Below are 26,152 nucleotides of genomic sequence, written 5' to 3'. Positions count from 1 at the left end.
GAGGACTTGAAGCACTTACTGATGAAGATTAAAGATCACAGCCTTCAGTACGGATTACACCTCAATGTAAAGAAAACAAAAATCCTCACAGCTGAACCAATAAGAAATATCATAATAAACACAAAGAAAAGACTGAAGTTGTCAAGGATTTAATTTTCCTTGGATCCACAATCAATGCCCACAGAAGCAGCAGTCAAGAAATGAAACAACATATTGCACTGGGCAAATCTGCTGTAAAAGACCTCTTTAAAGTGTTAAAAAGCAAAGATGTCATGTTAAGGACTAAGGTGCGCCTGACCCAAGACATGGTATTTTCAATCACTTCATATGCATGTGAAAACTGGACAATGACTAAGGAAGACTGAAGAAGAATGATGCCTTTGAATTATGGTGTTGGAGAAAATATTGAATATACCATGGACTGCCAGAAGGACAAGCAAATCTGTCTTGAAAGAAGTACAACCAGAATGCTCATTAGAAGTGAGAATGGAGAGATTTTGTCTCACATACTTTTGGAGACGTTATCAGGAGGGACCAGTCCCTGGAGAAGGACATTATGCTTGGTAGAGGTCAGCAAAAAAGAGGAAGACCCTCAACAAGACGGACTGACAGCAGGGGATGCAAATGGGCTCAAGCATAACAACAATTGTGAGGATGACACAGGACTGAGCAACGTTTCATTGTGTTGTACATAGGGTCGCTATGAGTTGGAACTGACTCAATGGCACCTAACAACAACAACAACATGGGAAAATATTGAACGACACAGGAAGCACCAAAAAAGATGGAAGGAATACACAGAATCACTGTACCAAAAAGAATTGGCTGACATTCAACCATTTAGGAGGTATCATATGATCAAGAACTGATGGTATTGAAGGAAGAAGTTCAAGCTGCACTGAAGGCATTGGCAAAAAACAAGTCTCCAGGAATTTACGGAATACAATTGAGATATTTCAACAAAGGGATGCAAAACAGGAAGCACTCACTCATCTATGCCAAGAAATTTGGAAAAAAGCTACCTGGCCAATCGACTGAAAGAGATCCATATTTGTGCCCATTCCAAAGAAAGGGGATCCAAGGGAATGTGGAAATTACAGAGCAATATCATTAGTATCATATGCAAGTAAAATTGTACTGAAGATAATTCAAAAGTAGCTGCAGCAGTACATTGACAGGAAACTGCCAAAAATTCAAGCCGGATTCAGAAGAGGATGTGGAATGATGGATATCATTGCTTATGTCAGATGGATCTTGGCTGAAAGCGGCGAATACCAGAAAGATGTTTACCTGTGTTTTGACTATGCAAATGCATTCAACTGTGTGGATCATAACAAATTATAGATAACATTGCTAAGAATAGGAATTCCAGAACAATTAATTGTGTTCATGTGGAACCCGTACATAGGCCAAGAGGCAGTTGTTCAAACAGAACAAGGGGATACTGCATGGTTTAACATCAGGAAAAGTGTGGGTCAGGGTTGGATCTATTCACCACACTTATTCAGTCTATATGCTGAGCAAATAATCTGAGAAGCTGGACTATGTGAAGAAGAACATGAAGGGCATCAGAATTGGAGGAAGACTCATTAACAACCTTCGATCTGCAGAAGAAACAACCTTGCTTGTTGAGAGTAAAGAAAATTTGAAGCACTTACTGATGAAGGTGAAAGTCTACAGCCCTTCTTTCCTTATTGCTCTAGCAAGGACTTTCAGCACAATGTTAAATAGGAGTAGTAATAAAGGACATCTTTGTCTTGTTTCTGTTCTCAGGGAGAATGCTTTCAGCTTGTCTCCATTTAAAAATAATGACGTTAGTTGTTGCTTTTGCGTACCAAACCAAATCCACTGCCATCGAGTTGATTTCAACTCATCACGACTCTAGGATCGTGTAAAACTGCCCCCATAATGTTTCCAAGGAGCAGCTGGTATATTCCAACTGCCGACCTTTTGGTTAGCAGCCGAGCTCTTAACCAATGCACCACCAGAGCTCCAATGCTACGCCTAGATGTCCTTTATTATGTTGAGGAATTTCCCCTCTATTCCTATTTTATTGAGAGTTTTTATCAGGAATGAGTGTTGGACATGATCAAATGCTTTTTCTATGTCTATTGAAATGATCATGTAATTCTTTTCTCTTGTTCTATTTATGTGGTGGATTACGATGATTGATTTTCTAACGTTGAACCACACTTGCATACCTGCTATGAATCCCATTTGGTTGTGGTGTATTATTTTTTTAATATGATGTTGAATTCTATTAACTAGAATTTTGTTGAGAATTTTTGCATCTATATTCATGAGAGATATTACTCTAATTTTTGTGTGTCTGTGTGGAGAGTTTGTCTGGCTTTGGTATCAGGGTTATGCTGGCTTCATGGAATGAATTCAGGAATATTCCTTCCTTTTCTATGGTCTGAAATAGTTTGAGTTGTACTGGTGTGAGCTCTTCTCTGAATGTTCGATAGAATTCCCCACTGAAGCCTTCTAGGCCAGGGCTTTATTTTTGTTGGGAATTTTTTTAATTACCTCTTTAATCTCTTCTCTTGATGTGGGTCTGTACAGATTTTCTATGTCAGCTTATGTTAGTTTAGATAGGTAGTGCATTTCTAGGAATTTGTCCATTTCCTCTAGGTTCTCAAATTTGTTGGAGTACAATTTCCCATAGTATTCTGTTATGATCCATTTTATTTTAGTTGGAGCTGTTGTAATGTCCCCTGTCTCATTTCTTATGTGACTTATTTACTTCCCCTCCTGTTTTTTTTTTTTTTTTTTTTTTTTTTTTGGTCAGTTTGGCCAATGGTTTGTTGATTTGGTTGATCTTTTCAAAGAATCAACTTTTGGTCTTGTTGATTCTTTCTATTGTTTTTCTGTTCTCTGTTTCATTTATTTCTTCTCTAATCTTTACTACTGCCTTCTCGTGACTGTGGGCTTCTTTTGCTGTTCTCTTTCTATTTGTTTGAGTTGTAGGGCTAACATTTTGATTCTGGCCCCTTCTTATTTTTTGATATGTGCATTTATTGCTATAAATTGACTTCTGAGCACTGCCTATGCTGTGTCCAAAGGCTTTGGTATGATGGGTTTTCATTCTAGGAATGTTTTATTCCCTTTGATTTATTCTGTTATCCAGTTGTTTTTAAGCAAGGCGTTATTCAGTTTCCATGCATTTGATTTTTTTTCCTTGCTCTTCCTATTATTAATTTCCACTTTTATGGCATTTGTTTTGGCTTACAAAAACAAATTTATCCTCTCACACTTCTGGAGCCCAGAAGTCTTATTTCAGAGTGTCAGCAGGGCCATGCTCTCTCTGAAGGTGTTAGAGGAAGAATCTTCATTGCCTTTTCCAGCTTCTGGAAGCCCCAGGCATTCCTTGGCTTGTAATAGCATCACTCCATTCTCTGCCTCTGACTTCCCTGGTAACTCCTCTTCTTATAAGGATGCCAGTCATAAAGAGGTTAGGGCTTACCCTAATAGCTTCATCTTAATTTAACTAATTATATCTGTAAAGGTGTTATTTTCAAATAAAGTCATATTCACATATCTTTTGATGTCACATATCTTTTTTTTGAAATTGTCATTATTTGACTTTTTTATTGTGCTTTAGATGAAGGTTTACAGAGTTTCTCATCAAACAATTAATACACTTATTGTTTTGTGACCATACGTGAGGCCAACCCCACGATGTGTCAACACTCTCCCCTTCTCAACCTAGGTTTCCCCATTACCAGCTTTCGTGTCCCCTCCTTCCTTCTCATCCTTGCCCCTGGGATGGTGTGCCACTTAGTCTCATTTTGTTTTATGGGCCTGTCTAATCTTTGGCTGAAGTGTGAACCTCAGGAGTGACTTCAGTACTGAGCTAAAAGGGTATTCAGGGGCCATATTCTCGGATTTCTTCAGTCTCTGTCGGATCAGTAAGCCTGGTCTTTTTTTGTGAGCTAGAATTTTATTCTATATTTTTCTCCAGCCTCTGTCCGGGATCCTCTATTGTGATCCCTGCCAGAGCAGTCAGTGTTGGTAGACGGGCACCATCTAGTTGTGCTGGACTCAGTCTGGTGGAGGCTGTGGTAGTTGTGGTCCATTAGTCCTTTGAACTAATCTTTCCCTTGTGTCTTTGGTTTTCTTCATTCTCCCTTGCTCCAGATAGAGTGGTACCAGTCGAGTATCTTAGATGGCTGCTCACAAGCTTTTAAGACCCCAGACACTACTCACCAAAGTAGAATGTAGAACATTTTCTTTATAAACTATGTTATGCCAATTGAGCTAGATGTCCTCTGAGACCATGGTCCCCAGCCCTTAGTCCAGTAATTCAGTCCCTCAGGGAGTTTGGATGTGTCTATGAAGCTTCCATGACCTTGCCTTGGTCAAGTTGTGCTGGCTTCCCCAGTATTGTGTACTGTCTTACGTTTTACCAAAGTCACCACTTATCTATTTTCTATTTAGTGTTTTTCCATCCCCATCCCTACCCTCCCTCATAACCATCAAAGATTGTTTCTTTTTGTGTGTAAACCTTTTCATGATTTTTTATAATAGTGGTCTCATACACTATTTGTCCTTTTGTGACTGACTCATTTCACTCAACGTAATGCCCTCCAGATTCATCCATATTGTGAGATGTTTCACAGATTCATCATTATTCTTTATCACTTCATAGTATTTCATTTTGTGTATGTACCATAGTTTGTTTATCCATTCATCTGTTGGTGGGCATCTAGGTAAGTTTCTATCTTTTTGCTATTGTGAACAATGCTGCAATGAACATGGGTGTGCATATATCTATTCATGTGACAGCTCTTATTTCTCTAGGACATATTCCTAGGAGTGGGATTGCTGGATCATATGGTATTTCTATTTCTAGCTTTTTAAGGAAGCACCATACCATTTTCCAAAATGGTTGCACCATTTTGCATTCCCACCAGCAGTGCATAAGAGTTCCAATTTCCCCACAGCCTCTTTATTGTTTTCTGTTTTTTTGATTAATATCAGTAACGTACAAAATAGAATGTAATGAGATGGTATTTCATTGTAGTTTTGATTTGCATTTCTCTAATGGCTAGTGATTGCGAGCATTTCTTCATGTGTCTGTTAGCCTCTTGAATGTCTTCTTTGGTGAAATGTCTGCTCATATCCTTTGCCCATTTTTTAATTGAATTATTTATCTTTTTGTTGTAAAGGTGTTGGATTTTCCTATAGATTTTAGAAATTAGATCTTTGTCAGATTTGTCATAACCAAAATTTTTTTCCCAGTCTGTAGGTTCTCTTTTTACTCTTTTGGTGAAGTCTTTGGATGAGCATAAGTGTTTAATTTTTAGAAGATCCCAGTTATCTAGCCTATCTTCTGGTGTTTGTGTACTGTTAGTTATGGTTTGTAACCTGTTTATACCATGTATTAGGGCCTCTAGCATTGACCTTATTTTTTCTTCTATTGTATTTATAAGTTTTGGTTTTATATTTAGGTCTTCAATCCATTTTGAATTAGTTTTTGTGTATGGTGTGAGGTATGGGTCCTGTTTCATTTTTTTGCAGATGGACATCCAGTTTTGCCAGCACCATTTGTTAAAAAGACTTTTTTCCCCATCTGATGGACTTTGGTCTTTTGTCAAAGATCAGGTGACTGTAGGTGGATGGATTTACATCTGGGTTCTCAATTCTGTTCTATTGGCCAATGTGTCTGTCTTTGTACCAGTACCAGGCTGTTCTGACTACCGTAGCTGTATCATAGGTTCTGAGGTCAGGTAGTGCAAGTTCTCATACTTTATTTTTCTTCTTCAGTAGTACTTTACTTATCCAGGGCCTCTTCCCTTTCCATATAAAGTTAATGATTAGTTTTTCCATCTCTTTAAAGAATGTTGTTGGTATTTGAATCAGGATTGCATTGTATTTGTAGATCGTTTTGTTTAGAATTGACATTTTCACAATGTTGAGTCTACCTATCCATGAGCATTGTATGCTTTTCCATTTATGCAGGTCTCTTGCAGTAGTTCTTTGTAGTTTGTTTTTTTTTGTGTGTGTCTGTGTGTGTGTGTGTGTCTGTGTGTGTGTGTGTGTAGCTTTTTTATGTCCCTGGTTAGAATTATTCCTAGATCTTTTATTTTCCAGGGACTAATATAAATGGTATTATTTTCCTTATTTCTTTTTTGTAGTTCTCTTTATTGGTGTATAGGAATCCAGCTGATTTTTGTATGTTTATCTTGTATACTGCTATTCTGCTGAATTTTTCTATTAGTTCCAGTAGTATTCTTGTGGAGTCTTTCGGGTTGTCTATGTATAGTATCACATCATCCACAAATAGGGACTGTTTTACTTCTTCTTTACTAATTTGGATGCCCTTTATTTCTTTTCTTTTCTTTTTTTTTTTTTGCCTTATTGCTCTAGCTAGGTACTTTTATGGCATTTTGATCAGAGAGAATGCTTTGTATTATTTCAATGTTTGGGATTTTATTGAGGGTTGCTTTGTGGCCTAAAATGTGGTCTATACTGAAGAATGTTCCATGTGTGCTGGAAAAGAATATATACTTTGCTGCTGTTGGGTGGAGTGTTCTTCATATGTCTGTGAGGTCAAGTTGGTTGAGTTTGGCTTTTAGATCTTCTGTACCTTTGTTGAGTTTCTTTCTAGATGTTCCATCCTTTACTGAGAGTGGTGTCTTGAAATCTCCTACTGTTACTGTGTAACTGTCAGTTTCTCTTTTCAGTGCTGTTATAGTTTTTTTTAATGTATTTTGGAGCCCTGTCATTGGGTGCATAGATACTTATTAAGGTTATGTCTTCTTGGTGTACTGTCCCTTTAATCATTATGTAATGCCCTTCCTTGTATTTTGTGGTGGATTTTGCCTTAATGTCTATCTATCTGAGATTAGTATTGCTACTCCTTTCCCTTTTTCTGATTACTATTTGCTTGATATATTTTTTCCATCCTTTAATTTTTAATGTATTTATGTCTTTGTGTCTAAGGTGTGTCTCTTATAGACAGCATATTGACTGGTTGTGCTTTTTTATCCATTCTGCCACTCTCTGTCTCTTTACAGGTTCATTTAAGCCATTTACATCCAGTGTGATTATCAGTAGGTATAACTATTGCTGTCAAATTGTTATGGTTTTTTGTTTCTTTGTGTTTTGTATTGTTTTGTTTTTTTGTGGTGTCAGTGTTTTCTTTGTTCCTCTTACTTTCCTGTGCTAAGTGCCTGTTGTTTGTGGATTTTATTTTCTTTTGTTATCATAGAATTTGTGTTTACTGAGTCCTTATGGTTTTCTTCTTTTTTATTCTGATGAGATTTGTTAACTTTCTGTGTGGTTACCTTGAAATTTACCCTTATCTTCCTAAGCTTGAATCAGTCTTTTATTACCTGATATCACCTTGACTTCCTCTTCATTTGAAAGTTTTGTACTTACAACATTTATTCCCCCTTTTATTGTTTTGACATTGTTGTCATTTACAGACTGAAATCTCTGTTTCCTTGTTTTAAGTCTTTTGCTTTATTATATTATTGAGAGTTCTTTAACTAGGTTGGTGTCTGGCTGATGCTGTCCTGTGTCCTAGACTCCAGTTGTTGTCTGATGTTGTTGATTCTCTAACTGAAGGACTCCCTTTAATATTTCTTGTAAGTTTGGTTAGGTTTTTACAAATTCCCTTAATTTCTCTTTATCTGGAAATGTCCTAATTTCACCATCTTATTTGAGAGAGAGTTTTGCAGAATATATTATTCTTGGTTGGCAGTTTTTTTCTTTTTTTTTAGGTTTTATATATGTCATATAATGGCATATATGTTTCAGGTTTTATATATATATATTCCATTGCCTTCTTGCCTGCATAGTTTCACTGAGTAATCAGAGCTTAGTCTTATTGTTTCCCCTTTTGTAAGTGACTTTTCATTTTTCTCTAGCTGCTCTCAGGATCTTTCTTTGTCTTTGGTTTTGGTGAGAGTGATTATATGTCTTGGTGACTTTCTTTTGGAGTCGATCCTATATGGAGTTCATTGAGCTTCTTAGATGATAAGCTTTTCATCTTTCATGATATTTGGGAAGTTTTCTGCCATCAAATCCTCAATATTCTTCTCTCTGTTTTCCATTTTTTCACCCTATTCTGGAACTCTGATCATGCTCAGATATTTGCTCTTGATTGTATTTCACATAATTCTTACGTTTTCTTCATTCTTTTCTCTGATTTTTCCTCAAACAATGTGGCATCCATGGATTTGTCTTCGATCTCGCTGATTATGTCTTCCATTGTTTCAAAATTGCTCCTATTACCTTCTGTGGAGTTGTCCATTTCTGAAATTTTGTTATCTTTTGGATTTCTAGTTGCTGTTTTTGTATGATTTCTAATTGCTTATTTTTTTATTGTATTTTAGATGAAGTTTTACAGAACAAACTAGCTTCTCATTAAACAGTTAGTACACATATTGTTTTATGACATTGGTTAACAACCCCACAACATGTCAACACTCTCCCTTCTCGACACTGGGTTCCCTATTACCAGCTTTCCTGTCCTGTCCTGCCTTCTAGTCCTTGCCCCTGGGCTAGTGTGCCCCTTTAGTCTCATTTTGTTTTATGGGTCTGTCTAATCTTTGGCCAAAGTGTGAACCTCAGGAGTAACTTCATTGCTTAGCTAAAAGGGTTTCTGGGGGAAATTGATTATCTATTTTGATGTTTTGTTCTTGTATTATTTTCCTGAATTCTTCTATTGTTCTGTCTGTGTTTTCCTTGATTTTGGCTACTTTTTCATTTTTTTTTTTTCGTGTTTTCCTTGATCTCTTTCCTAATCTCTTGGAGAGCCCTAAGTATTAGTCTTTTAAATTCCATATCAGATCGTTCCAACTGCCTTTTCTTCTACCAGAAGGTCATCTGATTTTTTATTTTGGTCACTTGCTGGAGCCGTCTTGTCCTACTTTTTTATATGTTTTGTTGTTATCTGCTGTCTCTGCGACATTAAGGTATTATTTCTTTTATTTATTGATTATATGTTCATTTGTTTCATCCTGCTTCTTTATTTAGTTTTGATATGTCAGGACAGGCAGGACAGGCATGCTTTGTTGCTTGCTTGTCTGTGGGCATGATAGCTGTCACCACCTTGTCCTGGTGACAGGGCAGCAACAGGCAGGTTGAGCCCACTTTGCTGTACACTGGGTCTGGTGAAGTGGCTCAGGGCAGACTGGGCGAGTGCTCTTTGCCTCCTGATGTTGGTCTAGTGATGTGGGAGCATTCATAGCCCATCAGCAGATAGGTGGGGGGGTGGGTCAGACAAGGAGTGCTATAGGCTCACTTCCCTTCCTTCAGCAGCTGTTCCAGTGATAAGCAGGGAGGGGTAGTGCAGGCCCAGTGCAGTGGTGGACCTGATCCAAGGACACTCTAGCAATAGCCAACATGGCAAGGGCCAGTGAGAAGGACGGGGTGGAGTATGGAATAAATGGTGGAAAAATAAAAGAGAGAGAAAGAAAAAAAGGGTAGTTGTTAGGTGGACATAGGGCGGACCTGGGAGCCAGCAGAAAGGTGGGTGGGGGTGGTGTACAGGGTTAAGTGGGTGGTAGAAAGTGGTGGGCCAGTGGTTTTCTAGCCACAGTGGTGTGGCCTCACCCAGTGGGAAGGGAGGAGGTGGCATACAGGGCTAGATGGGAGGGAGAAAGAAAAGGAAGGAAGGGAAGAAATAAAATGAAATTGCACAGCGGGAGCCATTGTGTGGAGGCAGGTCAGCCTTGGAATGGTGGCAGGCCAGTGACTCTCTAGCCACAGTGGCACAAAGTGACCTAATGGGGAGGAATAGAGGTGGTATACAGTGCTAGATGGGAAGGAGAAAGAAAAGGAAAGAAGAAAAAAATGGCACAGCAGGAGGCAAAAGATGGGGGCGGAGTGGACTTGGATGATTGTGGGCCAGTAGCTTTCTAGCTGAGTGGCACGGTTTTTCTCATCGGGAAGGGGTGGAGGTGGTGTACAGAGCTAGTTAAGAGGGAGAAAAAAAAAAGGAAGAAAGGGGAAAAAATATGGCATGGCAGGAGTCAGTGGGTGGGGGTAGGGGAACCCAGGCTTGCAGCGGGCTGGTAGCTCTCTAGCCACATGTCAAGGCATGGCCTGTTGGAAAGGGGTTGGGGTGGTGTACGGGGCAGAAGTGTAAGGGATGGGAAAGTGTGTTTCTCTGGTTCCCAGGTGCTCTTTCTCCTGTTGGGAGCTCCATGACTTTGGCTTCCTGTACTCCCTGTCTGGGATCGTTGCTGGCTGTGCTTCAAGATGGCGACACTGTGCCGTGTCAGTTGGCAAGGGACCTCCACTTGTTCTCCGTCTTCCTTCAGTTTCTTCTTCCATTTGGTTTTGATCTAGTTATTTACCCCTTCATTCAATGCTGAGGGCTCCAGGATTGACATTTGTATTTGTTTTACTTAGTTTTTTAGGTCTTTGCTGCAGAGGGATGTCATGATGCATCTGTCTATGGTGCCATGTTGGCTCTGGCTTCATAATTTCAATGAATCTTAATTCTTCACTTGTTTCAATATAAATTTGGAATGTGTTCCCTTGAAAAAAGACTTGAGTCCCAAGGTGTAAGAAAAATCACACTTAAAAATGTAGTAAACTATTTGACAACATATCTTTACAGAAAAAGCAGCTTTTGAGAAACTGTAATAAATATGCTGAAAATTCTAATATTCAATGAACTCAAGACTAAATCAGCAAAAGCAAAAAATGCAATCAAGCCCTAGAAACCCACTTTGGTGATTTATCTTCTGCTGTCTCACAATTATTCCAATCCAAGTGTCTTAGTTTTCTAGTGCTGCCATAACAGAAATGCCACATTGGGATGGCTTTAACAAAGAGAAATTTATTCGCTCACAATCTAGGAGGCTAGAAGTCCAAATTCTCTGAGCCCATTCCCAGAGAATTCTATGTCTCTCTGTCAGTTCCGGGGGAAGGTCCATGTCATCAATCTTCCCCTGGTCTAGGGGCTTTTCAGCGAATGGACACCAGGTCAAAAGTATGCACTCCTCCCCTGGCGCTTCTGTCTTGGTGATGTGAATTCCCTCTCCTATCTGCTTGATTCTTTTATGTCGCAAAAGAGATTGGCTCAATACACAGCCTAATCCTGCAGACTTTGTCCTGCCTCATTAACATAACTGCCCCTAATCCTGCCTCATCAACATCACCATAACCAAACCCATTGCCATAGAGTCAATTCCAACTCATCGTGACCCTATAGGACAGAGTAGAACTGCCCCGCAGAGTTTCCAAGGAGTGGATTCAAACTACTGACCTTTTGGTTAGTAGTTGAGCTCTTAACCACTGTGTCACCAAGGCTCCAACATCACAGAGTTTGGATTTATAATACACAGGATAAATACATCAGATCACAAAATGGAGGACAACCATACAATACTGGGAATCATGGCCTAGCCAAGTTGACACACATTTAAAGTGTGGACACAGCCACACTCATTTGTTTACATATTGTCTGTAGCTGCTTTAACATGGAAGAGTTGAGTAGCTGCAACAGAGACCGCATGGCCCACAAAGCCTAAAATATTTACTATCTGACCCTTTATATGAATAAGCTGACAATTCCTGTTTTAACTAATGGCTGATGTTCTTGTTAAGTAATGTTTGTGGATCCATACCCACAGTAGGAGAAATCAGAGTGTGGACACAAGTTGTCACCTAAGAGTACACAATGTTTATAAATTCAGGGGTGCTGTGCTTGAGAGTGAAATTTTTACATTTTTCAATAATTTCTTAAATTCGGAATTTGATTAAATGATTTTCTATTAGGTAACCAGCATCTATATGTCAAATTGACTTTCTTTTTTAGGTTGTCATAGAAAGAAAATATTTCCAAGTGTTTCTATCAAAATTCAAACATTTGAAATGTATTTTCATCTCTCTCCAGTCTATATAATTTTTATAAGTTGTTTTCTACGACATACATATTCACATAACGTCAAAATCTCCTATCTCTTATTATCTTATCATCAAATTAGGGCTTTGGAAAATAGAAAGGATTAGTTATTATTATTTGGATTATTGTCATTTATTTTGAAATGTGAGGAACAGCTTCTTTTCAACACCACATGATAAAATATATATGTTGAGCTGAATAATCCTTCAAATGATGGTATTGTTTTCCATTGTTAATTTTTAAAGTCTTTATTTTTGTCTGTCCTCAGCAAGAATCTAAACGTTTTAATTTTTTTAATAGGGTGCTATAGCAAGCTTATAGCTGCTGTGCCTTAGACAACCTATATTTAGGGAAGGAAATTTTCTAATTCAATTTACAATGATGTCAAGAAACAACACGTATCTGCAGGCAAAGATAAGAAAAACATTCAGGGGTACACAGTGATAGCTCTACTTCAATAAATAAACTTTTGGTACTAGTGATTAGGTACACAGGATTATTATATGTTTAATTGGCTAACGTGACAATTTGGAATTACTTCTAGTCACATTTAATTGGATTTGGAATCTCTAGAGGAAAGAAATACAAGGTCTAGCAGAGAAACAGTCATAAAAGTAAACTGTTTTTCCAAAGGGTGCTAAGCAATGAATTAATATCCATTGCACAATAGTTTTTAATATCCCCTTAGCTTAATAAGACTAATTTGGTTGTTATGCAGACTAGATACTGAAACCAATTCAATTAGACACAAAGATTGGGGGAGTGGGAATGTTTGTTGAACTGGAGTTTTTTTTATTTTCAATTTTAAGAAAGCTAATTTAATCAAAGGTGAGTAATCTTTAATTCAGGTAAAGCCTGAGATCTGCTTAAATACCAGTATAATAGTTAGCTATATATGCTATCCACCACCCTTTGTCAGTTTGTTGTCCCATGGTGGGTTGCATTTGCTATGATGCTGTAAGCTATACCACCAGTATTTCAAATACCAGCAGGATTACCCATGGTGGACAGGGTTCAGTGGAGCTTCCAGACTAAGACAGACTAGGAAAAAAGGCCTGGCAATCTACTTCTGAAAATTAGCCAATGAAAACCCTACGGATCACGAGAGAATACTGTCTGATATATTGCTGGAAGATGAGCTCTGTAGGTTGGAAGGCACTCAGCATACACAGTGCTCCAACGACAGACTCCAGCATACCAATGATCATGAAGATGGCTTAGGACTGGCAACATTCATTATCTTGTACATGGGGTCGCCATGAGTCAGACAGCAACTAACAACAAGAACAATAATATGTGGTATGCTAGGTTTGAAAGCATTTCAAAGTTCATAAGATATACATTAGTCTGCAAACACTTTGAAGCTTAGTAAGAGACAACCAAAATAAGGCACTCTCTTAGTCTTCAAATATTTTTATACTGTACAAAATAGAAAACCATCCAGAAGAAAAATGACTTATTGCTTCTCTCCTATAGTTTTAGTTTAGCTACAAACAAAACGAAGCTACATCTACATTCTAAAATGTGTTTTATTCTTTGCTTAAAATTAGTCAAAATTATTCAGTACAAAAACTTTTTACTCAGTATTTGTATATACTTCCTGTTATGGTGTTCCTTCGGTCCTATAAATTTGTTTTAAAAAAATCTGTCCTTATCCTTAGGAGTGCCATGATTGCCGACTACATGTTCTGGCTCTGTGGAAGAAGTGAGCAGTATATAAGCAAGCTCATCAAACTGTACTGGCAGGTAAAAATTGATGCCCCAACTAGGAAGGAGGAGTTCATCTCATTTTTAGAACCAAAATGAAGGACTGGTGCTTAAAAGACTGATGAAAAAGATAGCTCTGGACATATCAATCAGAAGGACGCTACCTAGTAGTGTTTATAATGAAATAGTTTTCTGAAACTAATTTTAAGGGCGAAACTCAAGGTTGTTAACCTTTGGTCCATACTTTAGTTTTACAACCCAATATCAGTTTCAGACATCCCAGGAATATTTTTCCAGGCATGCTGCTATAATAACATGATCCTTTAAAATTTAACATTGTATTTCATAGATTCTTGTTGATCTATGGCCAGCAAAAGCAGATTCTAGAAGTAATATCAATTATATCATAAAGGAAAATGTAAAGATCAGTTGTATTTGTTTAGAAGACTTGACCAAAAACAAACTGCAGAATAATAAATCATACTGAGAGTCAACTGGATGCCAAGAAGAGAATCATAATTTATGAAAATTTATAATTTACTAGTTAAATCTCCTTCACAACAAATCTATTTCCTTATCCAACTTGACAACTAACCCCCCCAAGTTATCAGTAAGTTTCTGCTGAAATATAACCAAATCAAAGAACTCACTTACCCCAAAAAACAACATCCAATTTTCTGATTACTAAACTGTTTATCTCATTTAAAGTGACTATCTCCTCCCTTAGAACTTCTATCCAGTGGTTCCCATTGGGGCCACACAGACCAAATGGAAACCCATTTCAAAATGGAAAACTTTCAAATCTTTGAAAATTGTCTACAGTAGCTACTTCCCTCCTCCATATCTTCTCCAGACTGTGTAGGTTTTTTTTTTTTTTCCTTGTACTTTGAGATGGTTTATTTTAATTCAACAGAAACCTTTTGAACAAGCTAGAATAAAATTTACTAAAATAATAATAGGAAAGATTTTTCCCACCATTCCACTATTATCTCTTGGCACCTAGTTTTCTGTCTCTCTACCTCACGTGATATCTTCATTATGTCTCAATTTTCCCTCCAAGTTAACTCCTACTAAATTAACAAACTTATTGGATTCCACCTTCCTTACAGATTTACTTCTCAGCTTGAATCCCACAGTCATATCAAATAACTTAGGTGATAAACGGGCATTCCACCAACCAGGATAGCTATGTGACCCTACCATTGAAAACGTGGAAACCAGTATAAATGCAACAAGATGATCTTTATAAACATTACAATTTTTACTAAAATATTGTCCTTACTAAGTCAGAAGAATCTTGAATATTGAAGGCTAAAGAAAATTTGAACAAGTCCATGAGAGCCAAAGTATGACCTGAATTTAGAGACTGTCTCAGAAATAGATTTGACTTATTGAACACTATTGACCAAAAGACCAGATGAGTTGTGGGATGACATCATACATGAAGAAAGCAAGAGGTCTTTAAAAAGACATGAAAGAAAGAAAAGGCCAAAATGAATGTCAGAAGAGACTCTGAAACTTGCTCTTGAACATTGAGTAGCTAAAGCAAACAGAAGAAATGATGAAGTAAAAGAACTGAACAGAAGACTTTAAAGGTGGCTGGAGAAGACAAAGTAAAGTATTATAATGACACGAGCAAACATCTAGTGTTAGAAAATCAAAAAGGAAGAACAAGCTCGGTATTTTGCAAGATGAAAGAACTGAAGAAAAAATTCAAGCCTTGAGTTGCAATACTGAAGGATTCTACAGGGAAAATATTAAATGAAACAGGAAATATCAAAAGAAGATGGAAGGAATACACAAAGTCACTGTACCAAAAAGAATTGATCGACATTCAACCATTTCAGTTGGTAGCATATGATCAGGAACCAATGGTACTGAAGGAAGAAGTCCAAGCTGCACTGAAGGCACTGGCGAAAAACAAGGCTCCAGGAATTGATGGAATACCAATGGAGATGTTTCAACAAATGGATGCAACACTGGAAGCACTCATTCATCTATGCCAAGACATTTGGAAGACAGCTACCTGGCCAACTGACTAGAAGAAATCCGTATTTATGCCTATTCCAAAGAAAGTTGATCCAACCAAATGCAGAAATTATCTAACAATATCATTAATATTACACCCAAGTAAAATTTTGCTGGAGATCATTCAAAAGTGCCTGCAGCAGTACATCAACAGGGGACTGCCAGAAATTCAAGCAGAATTCAGAAGAGGCCATGAAACCAGGGATATCATTGCTGATGTCAGATGGATCCTGGCTGAAAGCAGAGAAAACCAGAAAGATGTTTACCTGTGTTTTATTGACTATGCAAAGGCATTCAGCTGTGTGGATCATAACAAATTATAGATAACATTGTGAAGAATGGGAATTCCAGAACACTTAATTGTGCTCATGCATAACCTGTACATAGACCAAGAAGCAGTAGTTCAAACAGAACAAGGGGATACTTCATGGTTTAAAATCAGGAAAGCTGTGTGTCAGGACTGTATCCTTTCACCATACTTATTCAATCTATATACTGAGCAAATAATCTAAGAAACTGGACTATATGAAGAAGAATGTGTCATCTGGATTGGTGGAAGACTCATTAACAACCTGGGATGTGCAGATGACACAATCTTGCTTGCTGAGAGCAAAGAGGACTTGAGGTACTTACAGATGAAGATCAAAGACTACAGCCTTCAGTATGGATTACACCTCAACATAAAGAAAACGAAAATCCTCACAACTGGGCCAATAAGCAACATCATGATAAATGGAGAAAAGACTGATGTTGTCAAGGATTTCATTTTATTTGAATCCATAATCAACGCCCATGGAAGCAGTAGTTAAGAAATCAAAGGGCACATTGCATTGGGCAAATCTGCTGCAAAAGATCTCTTTTAAAGTGTTAAAAAGCAAAGATGTCACCTTGAAGGCTAAGGTTCACCTGACCCAAGCCACGGTGTTTTCAATCACCTCATATGTATGCAGGAGCTGGACAATGAATAAGGAGGATCTAAGAAGAATTGATGCCTTTGAATTATGGTGTTGGCAAAGAATATTGAATACACCATGGACTGCCAAAAGAACCAACAAATCTTTCTTGAAAGGAGTACAGCCAGAATGCTCCTTAGAAACAAGGATGGTGAGACGTTGTCTCACATATTTTAGACATGTTATCAGGAGGGATCAATCTCTGCAGAAGGACATCATGCTTGGTAAAGTAGAGGGTCAGCGAAAAAGAGGAAGACCCTCAACGAGATGGACTGACACAGTGGCTGCAACGATGGCCTCAAGCATAACAACAATTGTGAGCAGGGCACAGGACCAGGCAGTGTTTTGTTCTGTTGTACATAGGGTCACTATGAGTCAGAACTGACTGGATGGTACCTAACAATAACAACATACAAAATATATTAGCCAGTAAAATAGTAAGTTTGCCATATAAAATTGCTGACATTTTATATGGCTCTATCTAAATATTTGGGCTCAATTTACCTATTATAGAAAAATAAAAGTTTGAATTAATCCTACTACACTCGAGACTTGTGATCATAAAAACAGAAAGTTACATTTGTGCCATCTTAATCTGATTATAGTTTTAAGACTTTCCTAAGAGAATCTGGAACCTGCAAACAGTAACACTTGCTTAAGGGCATGCAACTAAATAGTTGTAAATAATCACTGCACATGAAAAACAAGCAAATAATATGAGCTATGAATATACAGAAGGCAGAGGACTTTTGGGTTCCAGGGGCTTCTTGAGACAGGTGGGAAAGGAGCTGAATCTTAGAATGAATAATATTCAGCAGGCTTGACATATGCCAGGTCCCCAAGGATTGTTTGAGTTAATTTACTCATCCATTAAATAAATGTATATTGAATACATATTGTGTTTTCTACATTGAGCTAGGAAAAAATAGATCCAATTTTGTTGCAACCTAAGCTAAGAGCTTAATATTTTTGTAAATGAAAATTTCTTCTGTCTCTTCAGTTTTCAGAGAACATTAATAGATTAATATTAATATTCATATATAATTTTTCATCTCAAACTAATGTTTGCTATACAAAAAGGAATAAAACAAAATAAGCAAATAATATGAACTATTGCTATTTGCTCCTTTACTATTCTGCATTAACAAAAATATTTTTAAAAAAACGTATTTCCTTTGTATTCTCTTTTTCTCCTTTATTTTGATGCAATTTGGTAAAGTGGAAAAGAGCTTTTGTCTGGGAGTCAGATCTGATACAGTTCAAGTTCTAATATCAACTAGTTATTTAACTTAGGGAAAGTTAGCATCTAGAGGCATTTCAACTAGAAAATAACGGGTGACTGGCATAAAGTGTTTGAGAATATCTATTCACAAAGCCCATTTTAGCCTTAAAATCTCACAGTTTTAGGTACATCCAAAATGATGTCACAAATTTTAAGAAAAAAAAAGAAGCAATATCGTCTTAGTCATCTAGCGCTGCTATAACAGAAATGTTACAAGTGGATGGTTTTAACGAACAGAAGTTTATTTCCTCATAGTCAAAGTAGGCTAAAAGTCCAAATTCAGGGCATCAGCTCCAGGGAAGGCTTTTCCTCTCTGTCGGCCTTCTTCTCTTCAGTGTTCCCCTGGACTAGGAGCTTCTCTGCGCAGGGACCCCGCTCCAAAGGACGCGCTTTGCTCCTGGCACTGCTTTCTTGATGGTATGAGGTCCCCCTGTCTCACTGCTCACTTCTGTCTTTTATATGTCAAGAGATTGCCTCAGGACACAATCCAGTCTTGTAGATCAGGTCCTGCCTTACTTACACAACTGCCACCCATCCTCCCTCATTAACATCATAGAGGCAGGATTTACAACATATAGGAAAATCATACAATACCAGGAATCATGGCCCAGCCAAACTGATATACACATTTTTGGGGGGACATAATTCAAACCATGACAAATATATTTTAAAATTGCATCATAAAGATACATTCCATGAACTAAACCCTCTGTCTCACCCCAACGTTAGCAACCACATCATTCTCTTAAGCCAGTTATGTACTTCTTTCTGCTAACCAGCCTGTCTCTGATCTTGATTCAAATCTACACATCTTCCCCCTGTTATGGATTGATTTGTATTCCCAAAAAATATGCATTGAAATCCAAATCCCTGTAAATATGACCCTGTTTAGAAATAGGGGTGTTCTCTTGTTATGTTAATGAGGCCATGCCAGAGTAGGATGGGTCCTAAACCTAATCACTTTTCAGTTGTAGAAAGAACAGAATAGACAAAGAAACACACATGGGGGGAGGAGGAAGATAGACAACAGAGACAGCTGCATCTACAAGCCCAGTAACGCTGAGTATTGCTGGCAGCTACTAAAAGTTGAAATAAATAAGGAAGGACACCCTCCCCCCAGAATCATGCCCTGAATTGAGACTTCTAGCCTCCTGAACTGTGAGAAAATAAATTTCTGTTCTTTAAAGCTACTCACTTGTGGCATTTCTGCTACAAGAGCAGTAGGTAACTAAGACATCCGCTGAACCTTGTTCTATCCTAAATCAGAACGGCGTTTTGGACATTGCCAGGATGTGCCCAGTTCATTGCATCTTTAGAGACAGCAATGCCTCACTATCCAATTCACCATAGCATTGCACTGTTGAACTTAAAAATGCCCTCAGACATCACAGCTAGAGATTGTACCCACACGTATATTTGTCAACATCCATTAAAAACTGAATAGACAAGGTCTACCTTCACCAGTCAAAAACAGTCAAGAAATCAAACGATATATTGCATTGGGCAAATCCACTGCAAAAGACCTCTGTAAAGTGTTGGAAAGAAAAGATGTCACCTTGAGGACTAAGGTGGGCCTGACCCAAGCCATGATATTTTCAATCACATCATATGCATGCAAAAGCTGGACAATGAATAAGGAAGAGCAAAGAATTGACCCCTTTGAATTATAGTTTTAGCTAAGAATATTGAATAGACCAAGGACTTCCAGAAGAGTAAACAAGTCTGTCTTTGGAAGCAAGGATGGTGAGACTTCGTCTCATGTACTTTGGACATGTTATTAGGAGGGATCAGTCCCTGGAGAAGGACATCATGCTTGGTAAGGTAGAGGGTCAGCAAAAAAGAGGAAGACCCTCAACAGGATGGATTGACACAGTAGCTGCAACAATGGGCTCAAACATAGCAATGATTATGAGGCTAGCACAGGACCAGGCAGTGTTTCATTCATGGAGTCTATGAATTGGGGCTGGCTAGATGGCACCTAGCAGCAGCAGTATATGTACCATCTTTGTAAGTTAAAAAGTTTCTATGTATTTTCCTTTTCAACCACATAAAAATTCTACCACTCTGTGTGGTTATTCTTTTTAGAGGTCTTAAACAGGAAATGGAAATTTTCCACATGTAAAATATTGATAACCAGTTTACCCTTTTTTCATATGTTGTTGACTTAAGAACTCATAGATGCAAAAGAACTAACCTTTGCTTTGGTGAGCTCAAGAACACCTTTCAATTGCATCGGGAATATTTTTCATATCATCAATCCAGCCAGGAAGAAAAAAAAGGCATAAAGCTCTACACTATATGACATCTCACACTGGTATATATCACTCTGAATAAAAGTGTTTGCACATGTTATTTTATAATAGCATCACCTCTTCAGAGCTAGAGAGATTTGAAAATAACTTGTCATGGCTGTACTCGCAAGCATAAGCATGTCTCTATAACCTGATACACAGTCTTCTGTTATCAGCCATCCTCCTCCTCAAGAACACCTCAAGACCTCATCATAATTCTGAACTGATTAGCAAAATGGAACGTACCTGTCAGGCTAAAGATTAGTTATTTTGAAGTAGCTATTATTGTCCCTAACGTAATAATATTGTTCCAATAAGAATTTTATAGTAAACTCTAGTTCATCTCCCAAGCCCCTTACCCCTCAGATTCAGGACTAGATTTAAAAGTACCGGGGGTGGGGAGTGGGAAGCTCCTGTCTTCTTCCATGCCCCCTTCCTGTTCTCCAGCCTTCATTTTCAAGCATGTTCCCAGACACAAGTTGTCATGTGTGTGGCTTTATCTCCTGCAATGTAACAGAGCCCACTCTGGTCTGCACTGCTCAGCAAACTGGAGTGAGAGGAAGCTGGTGATAGGGAACCCAAGGTTGAGTAAGGATATTGTTGATATGTTCTGAGATTGTTAACCATTGTCATAGGGCAACATTTGTAGTAACTGTTAAATGAGAAACTATTTTGTTCTGTAAGCCTTCATCTTAAGTGAGAATAACAGCACAACTGGAAGAGCATAGTCAATGTCACTGAACTGTGCATGTAGAAATTTTTGAAATGGTGTATCTTTGGCCGTGTATATTTTCACCAAAAAAAAAAGGTGAGAAGTTAGAGGGTTGATATGTTGTGGGGTTGTTAGCCAGTGTCATAAAACAACATGTGTACTACTGTTTCATGAGAAACTATTTGTTCTGTAAGCCTTCACCTGAAGTACAATAAATAAATAAAAAATAAAAATAAAATAAAATAGCAACCCTCTCCATTAAAAAAACAAAAACAAAACTGGAGTGAGAAAAGGTGATAATGGCTAATTTTTTGACAGAACTCCCACGAAACAAATGCAGAGGAAGTGCACTAAAGAGAGCAAGCTGCCTCATCAGCTCATCTTCTACTTTAATTCTTTAATTGTTCTTTTTTCTTTCCTTTTTTTTTTTTTTTTGAGTCACAGATCCCTCTGAGAATGCGATGCGATTTATGAGTATCCATCTAAAACAATACTTACAAATGCATATTTGGGAAAATATGCTTTCTATTTATCTCATGGCATTGGAAATTGATCCCATATACATAGTCAGCATTTACAAAGAATTATGGTTTTCTTACTCTTGTGAGAAGGTTGTTGTAATTTTTCTGGAATAAGAAATTGAAATATCATATTTTACATTCCATCAATTGTTCATTGCTTCATTTTGAAGGCAATATGGGCTAAACCCAGATTCACAAAGCCTCTTAAACAAATATACTCAGAGCTCTTGTAGTTCACAATATCTGATAAGGGTAGGCATGTGTCATGAACTGCCAAAGATTTCAACCTGAATTCATATTACATCAATTATTTCGTCCTCAAGTCAATGAGGTCATCTTTGTTAGGTCTGTGTATCATCAAGCTACCTGTATCAGCAATTTAAAGACTGTTTCAATTTAAAGATTGTCTGGACAAGGACAGTAAGAGTTCAGCCAATTTGCCAAGTATCTGTAGATTTTTTATCCCTAGAAACTCTCAAGACTTTTATCAGTCTCACCTCCAATGTTGGAAAATTCATATTGTTATTTGACTCCAACCACCTCTTTTAGATTAGCCACTCAGTCAGATAAGCTCATGGTTTTTTCAGAAGCACCTCTAATAATAATTTCAGCATTTTCAATTAAAATATTTACCTCATTCATGTGGCTAAGATATCAGCCAGTATAAAGCAAGTCCTGGAATGAACTTCTCACTATCAAATCGTCCTGAGAAGGAGCTTTACTTTTCTCTTTTTAAAAAAAGTAAAACATTAACCAAACTAAATCACTCTAAACCTCTTCTCTGCATTGCCAACAAACTTTACCAGTAGGGCAGAACAACATGGTGCGCTCTTGAATCTTGACAAACATCTCCTGAAAAGGCATTGATTCAAGCTCTTGGCTCTGAGAAGTTGAGACTTTCACAGCAGCAGAAAGACCTCCTTTGGGATTGTTGGAAGGGCTGTTGACACCAACAGAGGCCCGTGTAAAAACCTGACATGTGGAATATCTCTCTACATTGAAACAGCAAAGACTGAGCAGTGCCAACTTCCCAGGTCCTCCATCTGTGCAGAGAACACCAAGACGCCCCATCCAATTCAAGTTGTACTTGGCAATGAAATGTTCACCACTCAAAGATATCAGTGGCCTATATAGCTTCCAAAAAGGCCCCACATACACACATACACACACACATAAAGACCATATGTCTTTGGTATAATTAGTCCACTCTCAAAGAACAAAACCAGGAGCTGGCTGCACTGAGAGACAAAAAGAGATTTTCGCCAACCACAAGCACACAGAAAATGGTGCACAGTTTGTGGGCTCCTAAAGCTTTTCTGTGGACTTTAGGGATTCACGGACCACAGGCTAAGAACGCTGCAGTACTCCTTCACTTTGCATGATGCTCACTGTTGCAACAACCCTTTTCTCTTGTAGTTTTGGGTCTAGCAAGAAACATTTACTGCTTCCCACACCCAAAGCCAAAAAAAGCACCCAGAATGTTGGTGTCAGTTATACTGCCTCCATAAACTGCACTACACTGATTCACAAAACCTTTCCAATTCAATGTGTCCAAACTATTTCTAAGTTAGTGGATGCTTTTCTTTTTTATTCTGAAGTTGTATATGTCATTCATATTCATTCAACAAATATTTATTGAGCACTTACTAGTGGCTATGTGTTGGGGATACAGCAGGGAACAAACTAGACATCAACCTGTCTTCAAGGAGCATATATTCTAGCACAAACTAGGAAAAACTTCTGGACTATTGGTATTTAAGTTAGACATCATTTTTTGTAAACCTGTTTTTCTTCCAAGTGCCATCACAGTACATTGCAAAAAGCAGCTCAATAAATATTTGTTAAATCAATAAATTGACCAAATTAAATATTGGTTTGATATGAAATTCAAACCAATAATGTCTGTCACGAGAATATTTTGGCATAGTTGCTTTGTCTGCAATTAAAAATTTTAGTGCTAATAAAATTCAAGGAACATTTGTATGTGTGTGTGCTTTAAGTACACAATTGTGGAAGAATTTTGTGCTTCATTTGAGTTTGTGATTCATCAAATATTTGGAGAAGAGTGCAGATTTCCAATAGTCTTTTGGCTCACTGGTTTCTGTGCTACTGTTGTCTCCACACAAGTCCCAAGTCTTGGCTATTAGCTTCTTCTTTCAAACATGGAAAGCAAGACAGCAGTAAGCTAATACTGTTTCTGCACTGACCAGAGAGTGACAGGGGACAATTTATCATTGAACAGGAGTTGATCAGTTAAACTAATAATGAAAACTGTTTCTCTCCTTTATTTCTTGATATTGCAAAATCATCCCACTATTAGCCATATATATGGCAAGAAGTTATGATACCTCAACCTCAGAATAAGAACAAAATCTTCAACATGAAATTACAGACAAAGTAAGGTCAAGAAACATGAAACTTTTTTTTTTATTATCTTTAACAAAACACCTGCATTTTCTGGAGAAGAAAAATGTGTTTGCTCTAAAGATTTGTTTCAATGTGAAATTTTTTTTCCACAGAAAAGGACAAAATAGAAATACCATATGAACATTTCTCTTAATGTTCTATATTTATAACCTATTTATTTATTTATTTATCCCTGTCAGGCAGAGAGTTTATAAAAAAGTTGGGCAGGGAGTGTCTGAAAGCAACTCAGACCGTATAAAATTTAGATTAGATATATTTGAGAACCACTAAAGCACTCACCCAAAAATATTTCCCCTTCAACTTGTCATGTATCTTGCTTAAATTCCCAACATTTGGCATTGAGTCTCCAGTCAGCCACATATCATATGCAAAAAGAAATCTATCTGAAAGTATTTATCTCATTTAATGGGTGATTTCTGAACACTATTGTGAGAATTAGTTTATTTGAGATTTCTTAATCACTTTAGAAAGGTCAAAGCAGAATCCTGAAGGAACAAGATAGAGGGAGAGGTAAGCTCTGTTGAGGATAGGAGACCAGAATGTTCTGGAATATAGGAAATATAGACAAAACAGAAGGGCTTTATGAAGGCAATAGATAACTGTGTTTAACTCCATAAAGGAAAGGAAGTAAAAGAAAAGAGGCAACATGGATCAGCAGAAAGAGGTCTGGTCTGTTATTCAAGAATGTAATTTTGTTCCAGTGCTAGAACTCAATTTTGGTTAAGTCATTTCATTTCTGTATTGGTCAACCACTGCTACAATAATGCTGTGTAACAAACTACTCTAAATTTCAGGGGCTTACAACAATAAGGCTTGGGTTTGACTGATCTAGGCTGGGCTTGCCTGGGCTTACCTCCAAGATGCAGGGAGGTCCAAGTGTGCTCTACATGTCTCTCATCCTTCTTTGACCAATGGCTCGTCTGATGGCAAAAGGCAGAATTCCAAGACAGAAAGTCAAACACTATAAGCACATGTCATGCTTCTGCTCACACCATGTTTGCTAACATCTTATTAGCGAAAGCAAGCCACATGGTCAAGCCCAAGGGCGAGGGGTATATCATTACATTCTGCCCACTACAAAGCCATGACAAGTGTAGATACGATATTGCTGCATGGAGGTGAAAAACAGAAACAAACAATTCAATCTACCACAACTGCCCTAGGCCTTAGTTTCTGCTTCTATATGATGAGGAAACTGGCCTTAATCATTGGTTCTCAAACAAACACGGGCCTAGTGACAGACTGCATCAGAGTCACTTGGGGAAACACTGAAATTATTACATTCTCAGACTTGGGTAGGTCTTGAAAGCTGTATTTTTCTACTGCTCTCCATGTGATTCTGATGCACAACCCCTGTGCTAGATAGTCTCTGTCTTAGTTATCTAGTGCTGCTATAACAGAAATATCACAGTTAGATGACTTTAACAAAGAGAAATTTATTCTCTCACAGTCTAGGAGGCTAGCAGTTTGAATTCTGGGTGCCAACTCCAGGAGAAGCCTTTCTCGCTCCATCAGATCTCAGGGAAGGTCTTCATCATCAATCTTTTCTGTAAAGGAGCTTCTCAGCACAGGGACCCTGGGTCCAAAGGACACGCTTTTCTCTTGCTCTTATTTCTTGGTGGTATGAGGTCCCTGCCTCTCTTTTATGTCTCAAAAGAGATTGATTTAAGACACAATCTAATCTTGTAGATTGAGTCCTGCCTCATTAACATAACTGCTGCTAATCCCACCTCATTAACATCATAAAGGTAGGATTTACAATGCTTAAGAAAATCACATCAGATGACAAAATGGTGGACAATCACATAATATTGGGAATCATGGCCTAGCCAAGTTGACACACATTTTGGGGGGACACAATTCAATCTATAACAGTCTCTAAGGCCATTTTCAATTTGTTTTATTTTAATGACCAATTTAGCCTATTGTTTATCTGGAGTTGCCTTATGTACAATGATAGAGCATTAGGTGGCCTGCATAGGTGATGCTGCTCGCTGGACAGTACAACTGATGTACTTCATAAGGTCCAGATTCTCCCCTCAGTCTTCCCACTAAGTAGATGACCTCCAAGAAGTTAGGTGACCTCTGCTTCCTACTGTTAAAGGTTAGTCACTACTGTCCCCTTCTGATGTAGGTCAGGTTTTCCTGCCCTCCCCCTCAAAGCAAACTCCTTGCTGCTTCAAGATTCTTTCCTACATTCAGTGTTACATCCAGAAAACAATGACAGAATTTTTTAGTCACTTGCCTACAAAGAAATTTGTCCTTCAAGCTAGGCAATATTAAAATTTCCATTTTATGAATTTCCATATTTTTCAATTAGAAGACAGGCTAAAGAGGAAGTGTCCAAATTGAGAAGAGAGGT

General features: G+C 37.8%; 1 protein-coding gene across 1 annotated transcript in view; it reads left to right on the top strand.

The window, feature by feature from the left end:
* The window catches only part of SPATA16 (spermatogenesis associated 16), a 284,660-nt gene that overhangs the window by 147,723 nt on the left and 110,785 nt on the right, over positions 1-26,152 (top strand). Inside the window, exon 4 of the mRNA XM_004383491.1 lies at positions 13,531-13,615. Coding sequence (XP_004383548.1) covers positions 13,531-13,615 — 85 coding nt within the window. The remainder of the gene's footprint in view (positions 1-13,530; positions 13,616-26,152) is intronic.

The sequence above is a fragment of the Trichechus manatus genome, unplaced genomic scaffold (assembly GCF_000243295.1).
Source record: "Trichechus manatus latirostris isolate Lorelei unplaced genomic scaffold, TriManLat1.0 scaffold00110, whole genome shotgun sequence".
NCBI classification, from domain to species: Eukaryota; Metazoa; Chordata; class Mammalia; order Sirenia; family Trichechidae; genus Trichechus; species Trichechus manatus.
Note: the sequence above shows the minus strand (reverse complement) of the source record. Positions and strands in the feature narration are given on the sequence as shown.